General features: G+C 35.0%; 1 protein-coding gene across 1 annotated transcript in view; it reads right to left on the bottom strand.

Moving 5' to 3' along the window:
* Nucleotides 1-3,462: 3,462 nt before the first annotated feature.
* Nucleotides 3,463-10,994, bottom strand: part of LOC150084429 (uncharacterized) — a 182,486-nt gene continuing 174,954 nt past the window's right edge. Inside the window, exon 12 of the mRNA XM_090376226.1 lies at nucleotides 3,463-3,480. Within this exon, the coding sequence (XP_090232352.1) occupies nucleotides 3,463-3,480 (18 nt within the window). The remainder of the gene's footprint in view (nucleotides 3,481-10,994) is intronic.

Genomic DNA, 10,994 nt, shown 5'->3' with positions numbered 1-10,994 from the left:
GTGATCTGATAGAGGTGTATAAAGCCTTGAATGGTTTAAGCATGCTCAATGCTGATGGGATTCTTCCTCTAGCTCAGAAAAATCACCTGAGAGGGCATAAATTCAAATTGAGGAAAGACAGATGTAGGATAGACGTGTGGAAATTTGCCTTTAGCCAGCGGGTGGTTGGTTGGTGGAACAGACTTCCATCCCTTGTGGTGGAGGTTGATAGCCTAAATAAGTTTAAGGCTCAGCTGGATAGGTATTTTGAATGAACAGAGGGGTGAAGTGGAAGTGGGTTTTTTTTTTTTTTTTTGGCTGATGCTGCATAAGCTTGCTTTCTTGCTTCAAATGCCTCTACTAATGCTAATGCTAAGTAATCTTCTCACTGATAGGAATATACAGCACTTAGTCTGTGAAGATAATGTTCTTTGAAAGGGAAGATGTATCAATGTGCTTTAATGTTACCTATATGATGAAGTTTTTTGGCAGTATATATACAGCCAAAAATGCATCTTTTGGTAAAGATACTGTCAGAATTAATTGTCTGATATACTGGTTTGAGATTTTTTTTTTTCAATTGTGTAAGATCTGCATTACAGTCAGGCAAGCTGATTTCATATGACAGATGGGCTACAGAATCATCTTGGAATATGATTGTTGTACATAAAAGACTGCTGTTCTAACAGGAACAATGTGGCATTACAGGAAAATTCCTGCTACGGACAAAAGGATAATTGAGTGGGAGAAGACAGAGTGCTAATCAATGGACTATTATTAGTGGAGACCCCCAGGGTTAAGTGTTGGGCCCAATGTTGTTTTCTATATTTATTAATGATATTAATGAAGGCATATCAGGCTTATAATGTCAAAGTTTGCAGATGATACAAAGGTTGGAAGGATGGTTAATGACAGTAATGACATTATGCTACTGCAACAGGATCTAGAAAAGTTAGGCAGATGAGCTAAGAAATGGCAATTGGAGTTTAACACTAACAAATACAAAGTACTGCATATGGGTGGCAGTAACCCCAGGGTAATATACGAACTATGTGGTACTACACTCTGGGTAGTGAAAAGTGAAAAATATTTGGGGGTGATAGTGCAGTCAGATATGAAATTCTCTGAGTAGTGCTGAGAGGCTGCTAGGACAGCTCATGAGGTCAATAATATACAGGAATTTTGTTAGCAGGGATAAGGAAGTGATCATACCATTGTATAAGGCAGTGATCAAGCCACATCTTAAGTACTGCATACAGGTCTGGAGGCCTCTTCTGGGAAGAAGTAGAGCTACTGGAACAAGTACAAAGAAGGGAAATGAGATTGGTGAGAGGAAAATATGTGTGCTCTTATCAAGAAATGTTTCAGTTCTGCATATTGCAGTGTCTGGAGAATAGGCAACTGCGAGTTGATCTGATTGAGGTGTTTAAGGCTTTGAATGGTTTAAGCAAGCTCAGTGCTGATGGCAATCTACCTATTGCTCAGATTATGCACATGAGGAGGCATAAATTCAAGTTGAAGAAGGACAATTGCAGAACAGATGTACAGAAGTTTGCCTTTAGCAGGTGAGTGGCTGATTGCTGGTACATACATCCATCTGTTGCTGTGGAAGTTGACAGCTTAAATAAATTCTAGAAAGAACAAGAAAAACTGCTGGGTTGGTTGGTGGTGCTTTTTTTTTTTTTTTTTTTGATGCTATATAAGTTTGCTTCCTCGCATCATATGCCACTACTAATGCTAACGATAGTGTCCACATTTATTTTCCATTCCAAAGTAACTCTTTTTTTGACGAATATTTGCTGGCTTACATGTCTTTGGGTTGTTTCCATATAAGATTTCAACAACATAAGAGTATGCAGATATTACCATGTTGAATGACCAGGAAGGCTTTGAATTTTTGCAGCATATTTCTGACCTTATTTAAAGAAACTAGCAGGAGGTTTATGGATGTAGCGTATAACCTTTGTACTGATGATATTCAAAAGGCTGCCACAAGTATATCACATATATCGTACCTCTTAATCTTGATCAAGAGGCTCAATATACACGCAGCAGTAAAAAATGAGCTGTACCTTATTCCATGGTAGATACTGCCCTGAAAATATAGAATCAAGTATGAAATGCCTATAAGTTGTTTTAATTGTTTCAGAGGAAAACAGTGAGTATTGCCCATGCTAATCAAAGAGCTGCTGCATCTGTTTAATTTTTCCTGCATTTATGTTCCATGCACTATCCATAGCAAATAAGCTAATGGTAGTGGGTGGCAGCTATTGCTGATTCACTCAATATAACATCTGCATTCTGTTATGTATTTATTATCAGAAATAACAAAAAAAAAAAAAAAAAACATGAAAAAAATTTACCAGTGTGCTATGAGTTTCCTTTTGGATTTACTATTCTTTTAACCAACAAGTGGGTAGACCACTTGGGGGTTTTTGTTATAACTAGTAACTCCTAGTTATACAAGAAGGGAAGTCACCTTTTTGTTTTTCCTCTTTTATTGCTAACTACTAAATGAACTAACCTTTCCTAGCAACTGGTTAGCATCGCTCCTTCCTCCCTGTGGCGAAGTCAGAAACCTGGAAGGAAAAAGTAATCCTCTACAGTTAAATGGAACAACTATGAGCTTGTCAAACCAAATACCATCTAGATATAGGTTCATTTACCACTTTGCTGGAAGAAAGATGATTCTATCCCATCTCTTGGCAAATAAAGACATGACTGAGAATGTGTTCTGCTCTTACTGATTAATACTAACAGACCAACCTATCAGCAAATTGTTTCCCCTTATGTTATACAAAGATGTCTGGCCACTCAAAAATGGTTTCTTGTGCGAAATCTGGAAATCTGCTAGTAGAAACCATGCATCTTTGACACATAAAGCTATTTCCCTAAAGAGCAGTGCATGGTTTGTTTGTTTTTTTGTTTTTAGGGGCATTAGCAACTAAGGCCATATTGCTCCGGAATATGCAGTGGTCATTCCCTGACCTTTCCGCATCCTCCGTATTTGGTGGTGACGGGTTCGAACCCCGGTCTAATCAAGAAGCGTGTGCTACGCACTGCTGCTCCTTCCCACCTGGCTACGGAGGCGCCTACAGTGCATGGTGGGATTTCTATCACAGTTACTCCACATATCACATCACCTCAAAAGGTCGCATTACAGAATAGGGCCTGTTGAATCAATGCAGAAGAAATCATACAAGAACTGAAGAACCAAAATATTACTGGTCAAGAGAAAATAAATAAATAAATAAAAAGAGAGAGAGAGAGAGAGAGAGAGAGAGAGAGAGAGAGAGAGAGAGCACACTTGTTCTGGCACACTATCATACACATCTTCATACCCTGCCACCACTAATATCAGTGAAAGTAGGATAAATCATCTTCTTAACTAAACCTACCTAAACTGTCAAGTGAAACTCTACATCTCCAATCAATTAGATGTTAAAAGTGCACAAACTCTAAAGGAGACTACTCTGCTTATCCCTAAGACAGCACCCTGCCCTGTGGAAAAGAGAAACAAATTCAAAAATATAAAATTGAATATAAAGTCACATACCAGGAAGCTAAAAAGTGGATACCATTGTCTTCTACCACATGCACATATGCAGCTGCAGTAGTATAAAAATCAAAAGAATCAAGAGCAGGTTAAACACAAACTGATATCTGTTTCCCAAAAATAGCTCAGTAGAAGACTGACTGGGCTTGACACTCTTTTCTAAAACAACAACAAAAAAAAAAAAAAAAAATATATATATATATATATATAAATAAAATAATTGGATTGATTTTTTTTTTGGTCTGGAAAGGGGGAAATTGTATAAAATAAACAACATGCCAATCTCAATCTGGGTAGATGCTGAAGCTTCAACACAAGTGGCCAAACCTCCAACAATCTCAAAGCTATAGAAAAAGGACAGTATAATACCAATCTCATGGCTTTTGATAGAACCTGGAGATATGATATCCTGCATGATTTACACAAACAATGTGAGGCCATTTACTGAAATTCATCCACAGCTTCTTGAGCTAAGGAACTTTACAAGTACAAGATGACCATGTTCTGTCTCAAAGATATGTTTAAGATGAGGGAGTTCCTCAAGGCCCAGTTTTCAGTGAAAATCTGTTCACAATCAAATGTAACTCATCATGTAAGACAATCCTGATACTATTGAAATATACTTATGTGCAGACAACCTCACCATTTCATATCCCATAATGTGCACACAATAGAGGGACAATTGTAAGGTGTTATAGATAAAATAGAGACATAGGCCATCTATAATGGATATTGAATTTCACTACAGAAGACAACAGTACTACACTTCTGTAGATGATGAATGATTCCGACCTGAATTATGGATAAATAATCAAGTGATTTCACTTAAGCATAGTGTCCAACTTCCCAGACTAATCATGGATACTATACTGAATTTCTTTGAGCACATAAAATATGTACATAATCTGTTTAGAAATCAATAGAGAGTTCCTGAATTTTAAATGGAGAAATCAAAGAAAACACTTGTTGACAGTTATTGGGAGTTTCAGTTGTGTGGACAGAGTATATGAACAGCATGAAATGGTTTAAATTTCATGTGGGATCCTTTGATCCAAGAGGGCCAATTAAAGGTTAAGAAAGCACTCTGTAGATCACTTTTAATTTCTTGATCACTGAAAGTCACTTGGCACCTAGGGCATCAAGTGGTCAAGTACAAGAGTGTAGAAGCACATGTGTTTGAATGGACTGCTAAATACAATTAAAAATTGCATTCACCATTGAAAGGATTAATTGTAAACTTCACCAACCTTGTGGCTGTGCCGGAGTTTAAATAGTACATCACGAAATGGCAACACAATAAAATTTTTACTCAAAAGAAAATTTACAATTTCTTCAAAAAAATACAATATAATTGGAGAGGGATTGCTTGCATTTGATTAAATTTATACTCTAGTCATGTTTGATCTGAAGTGCACTTTTGGTACCAAATTTCTTTTTAAATATAAACATTTTTTTCATAAAATATGCCTTGCCTTATCAACATATCAATGTCATGATACCATCTAAATTAACATGCAGGTTCATAGACTGGAAATAATTTTACTGTTTTTATGAACTACAACTTTAAAGTATGTATATATAATTTGGATTCTTTACTAATTCAGACTACCCCTTTCCCCCTTATTAACCCAAATTAGTGAGGTTTTTACTGTGATCATATTTTTTTAAAAATACTTTGATTTTAAGATTGTAAGAAGAAAAACCTTTTCCAAGGAAGTTTTACAAGCTTTTATTTAGTTTTAATCTAAACTTGACAGTTTAGGTACCCTGTTTTCACTGATATTGATAATATGATTAATGATTCTATTTATTGTAGAAATAATTAACTATAAACTTCTCTAACCATTATTTCCTTTTTACCTAAAGGAAATAAAATTTGATTAAAATATTGTACAATGTCTGGTTTATATTTAATGGCACCACTATTTGTTTTGTTTTTAATAAAATCAAACTTGCTGAAAAACCTATCACCAATATATTAAAAATGAAAAAATTGGGATTAAAAGTTCTGATTATATTTATAGTGAAAAAAAAAGAAGTGGGGAAGAGAAGTAAACCTAAATGATCCAAGTGTGCATTAAAGTACAAAAATATTAAATTATCAGCCCTCATACCAATCATCCCATAGCTTTATTCCAGTTGACCATACGTGCTCCATCATTAACAGTGTTTGGCTAACACATGTTGTTTTAGAAGATGCTTTATTGTTTGGCTTGTCACTTTAAAATTTCCAGTGACATTAATAAACATTTTTATTAATGTTTATAAACATGTCAGACTGTACAAACACCCCTAGGTCTTTTTCCTTATCAACTACCTTGAGTTTGGCAATACCAAAATAGTATGTTATTATTATTAGCCATATAGTACAAGGAAGCCCGAAGCTTATGCTGTACCAGGCAAGAGAGAGTCAGAAATCACCAAGAAAGAGAAGAATGATGATATCCAGCTCAGGATCCTGGGTGTGTCAAGCCCATACTTACCAGATGTGAGCCTCTGGGGTTTTCCAGGATTACTACAAGGTTAAACATCAATTACCATTTTTCACCTCATCTACCTTTTTTATCTAGATATTATGGAAGTAGCATACTCTGGTTAATACAAAGGTACATAGAACATACTCTGGTTGATACAAAGGCACATAGAGCATACTATAAGTACCAGATTGATCCACCGCCCTGCCTACCTTTGTATCATCAGAAAACTTTGACTTCAAACCTGATGTCCCTACATCAATATCATTAATAAATGAATTACTCAGAACAGAAGTTAAACTAACAGGTCCGTAATTACTTGCGTTGCCCTTTATTTCTCCTTTGTGAATTGGGGATACATTTCCACATCTCCAGTCCTTGGGTACCTCACCTGAGTCTAAGGAGGACGTTCTCATAATTATGGGAGCATCCTTATAAAAAGGATTTAATATAATCTCATGATTATATTAAATCCTTTAACATAACTGGACAGATCCCATCCACCACAGGTGCCTTTCTTATGTTTAACTTCAACAATTTGTCCTCCACTTTGCTCTCAGTTATTACAAAATCATTAAGCTCCCTGTTAAAGTTTCATAAGCCTCTGTCCTCCACTTCCCTACAGAATTCTTCAAGTGTGAATGTAGATGCAAAATATTTGTTCAGTTTGTCAGCTACCTGAGCATGATCATCAACAGTCGAACCATCGATATCAAGTGAACCAACCTGATTCAACCCCTTCCTTCTAAAGTTTATATAAGTAAAGAAGTCTTTGACATTTTCCTTTGCATCCTTTGCCAAAGAAAGGATGCCTTCGCTTGCCTAACCTCCTTTGTGACTTGATTAGAGTCTAGTTTATATCTGCCATATGCTTCTGTGTCTCTTGATAATTTTTCAGGCAACACAGAAGCATGAATTAATCATGAATTTTTCCTAATGGTGCAATAATTAACAGATATTTCTGGAATTTTCTGTGAAGAATTCAAAGAAAACATTTTCAACAAAGGGTGTTAAGAATTTCAGCTGTGTAGATGGAGTAGATGAAGCACAAATTGTTGAAATACTCTTGGGATTAAATCAAATCCGTGTGATTAACAAAAGTTAACTACTAACTTGAATATTTCCCGTGAAACACAAGGTCAAACTTATAAGACTGTAGTAGTTATCCACTTCACCATTTGCATCCCTCTTGTGAATGGCAGACACATTTTCAAATTTCAAATTTGTAAGGACTTTCCCTGAATTTAAAGATGCTCTTATTATTACAGTTGAAGGTTTGACTACTTCTTTTAATACAAATGGATAGATTCTATTGGCTGCACATGTTTTGCACAAAGAGCAATTTTTCTTCCACCTTCCTCTCAATTATTATAAAATCATTTAATTCCCAATCAAAATTGGTTAAACATCTGATATTCCCAGTCTCTAAAAACTACTTAATGTGTAAATGCAAAATATTTATTCAGTTTGTCATAATCCTATACAGTAACGTCAATAGTTACAATCATTCATTGCCAAGTGGACTAATGTAGTTCAACCCTTTCCTCTTTGCTGGCAAAGAATTCCACGCTATTTACACATTGCACCTGTTGCCTAAGAGTTCTCATAACCTGCTTGACAACCTTAACCTATTGAATAACTTGATTAAAGACTAGTCTATAGGTTACTGTAGGTTTCTGTTCCCCTCTGACGATTTATATAATCATCCTGTGCATTTTTACACTTATTTTGGCCTAAGACCTTGAACACTAAACTTTTATAGAGTTAGTATAAAAGCTGAGTGGCTCCTATGCTTAACTTCCTAAACACTTCCTATTTGGCATTTACATTTTTTCACAATATCAGTTAGTTCCACAGAGGAGAGTTCAAAGAAATGTCAGCGGGAAAGGGATGTCAGACTAGTTTGTAGTTACCACAGTGGTGTGCTGGAGCCAGCTTGCACAAGCTGATTGTTAAATTTTCAAGAACTTTGCAAGCCGATGGTTAAACTGACAATGGCTATAAACTGTAGAGTGGCACACATTTCAATCCACAATGGCTAGTGGCATTTGGGCAATAAGCTTTTATATGGCGACATGAAAAATCCAGTAGCTACTGAGTTATTAGAAAGTTTTCCTAAAATCATCATTTGACACTGTTTAAATCATTGAATGCAATTATCACTTGATGTAATATCTGAAAATGCAATAAGTTAATAATTTTAAAATATTTTTAGATAAAATTTACTCTATTTATCACCAATCTAATAAAAATCAAACCGAGCTAGAAACTGTAGCTAAAGAAATTGAAATTGAAATTATTAAAATTGGCCGTGTACTGGGACCACGATGGGTGGCAATGTAGTTTAAGAGCTACTACTGCTGTATGATACATATAGTCCTGCGTTATATATGCATTTTTCAAGTTCATCTTATTCTGGTCTGGCAAAAACATTAGCTAACATTCATTTTTTGCAAGACCTTGCTTTAATGATAGACATTCTTGAAGAATTTTCATTACTTTCAACTGCACTTCAGTCAAGATCAACTAACATTTAGAAAGTGCAAAATTTAATCAAAGACACAATAAGAGCTTTGGAAAATTTAAAAGTTGTTACTGGAAAACATGAATCTCAAGTTAAAGATTTGATTAAATCAGATAAGTCTAAAGACATTTCATTTAATAAAAATAATAAATTCAATGCTCTTCCTAGGAATATGTTGCTAGAAAATATAACTCAACACATGAATTTACATCTTTTATCATGAATTGATGTCTTTGATAAAAACATTTTAAATTATTTTAATTTATTAGAACCATCCACTTAGCCTTATGAAGAACTAACTTCACTATGGATAGCTAATGAAAAAAAATTGTACCATTTAAGTGAAATTTTAAAATACGAAATTGATATGAATGATTTTTGGGATTTTGTAGATAATAATGTACAATCAAAAAATGTGTCAATCCCTGAAAGTATTCAAAAAGCTAAAAAGATAGTTAGTGCTGAAGCTCAAAGAAGTTTCTGTTTAATGAACTTAATTTGTACGAAGGTGAGAAATAGTTTAACAATAAATCACATATTGGATTTAATGACAATAAATTTATTGGGAAAAGAGTTAGACGGATTGGGATGCAACTCCATTTTCAAATCATGGTTTAATCGCGACCATTGATTGGCTACAGATACACAAGCTTTGGCAAAAGTCACTGAAAACATTTTGTGAGAATCAATTGGCTATACGGAAATTACAATAAAAAAATTAATATTTTATTATTGTTTGAAATTTTTGTAAATCAGTAAAACTTACAATAAATATATCTTTTATTTTTTATTTTTTTGTCCTCGCCTTTTACTGTTTTGTTCAGCGTTTTTACTGTTTTGGCAGGAAATCTTTTTACAGCCAGATGCCCTTCCTGACTCCAACTCTCACCCTTTATCTGGGCTGGGGATATGCGGTGGTCATTCCCTGACCTTTCTGCATCCTCCGTATTTGGTGGTCATGGGCTCGAACCTGGGTCTAATCAGGAAGCGTGTGCTACGCACTGCTACTCCTGCACACCTGGCTACGGAGGCACCTTAAAACTTACAATAAATATATACACACACATTCTTGGTCTTGTATTTTTTTATTATTTTTTTTTTTTTTAGCGAGCCAGCTGTTAAAAATTTACCAGTACACCCCTGAGTTACCACAGCATGTAAATACAGTATTGCTGTTTGACTAGTATGCCAAATGCCACTAGGTCTAAGCCTGAATTTTGTAACATGTATAAAAGCCAGGTCATCACAATATCATTTACCCTGAATGAAATATAGAAGGGAGATCATACAAGTTAAATTATTTTGATTTATTAGAATCATCCACTTTGCCTCATGAAGAACTAATTTCACCATTGATAGCTAGTGAAAAAAAATTGTACAATTTAAGTGAAATTTTAAAATATGAAATTGATTTGAACGATTTTTGGGATTTTGAAAATATTAATGTGCAATCAAAAAAATGTGTCAATCCCTGCAAGTATTCAAAAAACTAAAAAGATAGATAGCACTATTACAATCTTAGCTTCAGCACTAATAGTGCTGAAGCTAAAAGATGTTTCTGTTTAATGATGGTCAGTGCAATGTTGAGTCAGTTTGGTGTGACATAAGCACTGGGAAAGCAAAATTGAGGGTAGGAGTTTGTTGTAGACCTAATGGACTCTGATGAGTACAATGAACAACTATACAAAGAAATAGAGTGGGCCAGTAAATCAGAATGTCTTATAATGGGGGGTTTTAACTTTCCAGATATTGACTGGAACTTGTGGTTTGGTCACTCGCACACTAGCAACACTTTTGTGGATTTATCGGATTTACTAAATTATTAAGTTCCTGACATGGAGGAATATCAGCGTGGACATATGCACAAGTCCACCTCTGAAGCGAAAGGAACCATACAGCAAATAATTAGGTTAAGTCACAATTGTTTTCTACAGCAAAATGTCCAAGAGGCAACCAGAGGAAGTAATGGCTCTTGATCTGATTATCAGCAATGATTATTCATACATCAAGAATTTAAAGATAAAGGAACCACTAGGTGGCAGTGATCACAGTGTGCTGATGTAGGATTTACTCAAAGATCTAACTACCATCAGGGATAAAGTGAAAGGTTTTTTGCTTTTATAAAGGTGACTATAGTGGTCTCAGAGATTTTTTACATTGTATACAATGGGACCAACTGATGATGTTACCAACAGCAAATTCAAAATGGGAAGCATGCAAGGAATTAATCTTGGAGGCGACAAGGCTTTTCATACTAACAAATGCTGTTCAAGGTTTAGGCCCAAATGGAGGTCAGATGAACTAATGAGACTTGTGGCAGAGAATAAAAATGCATGGGATGCATATAAATTGTCAGGCAAAACAGAGGCCTATGGCAGATATAAGCTAGTCTAATCAAGTCACAAAGGAGGTTAGGAAAGTAAAGGCAGATTACAAGAAATCTTTGGCAAAGGATGCAAAG

The sequence above is a fragment of the Mastigoproctus giganteus genome, chromosome 6 (assembly GCF_048544385.1).
Source record: "Mastigoproctus giganteus isolate SK-2022 chromosome 6, ASM4854438v1, whole genome shotgun sequence".
Taxonomy (NCBI): Eukaryota; Metazoa; Arthropoda; class Arachnida; order Uropygi; family Thelyphonidae; genus Mastigoproctus; species Mastigoproctus giganteus.
Note: the sequence above shows the minus strand (reverse complement) of the source record. Positions and strands in the feature narration are given on the sequence as shown.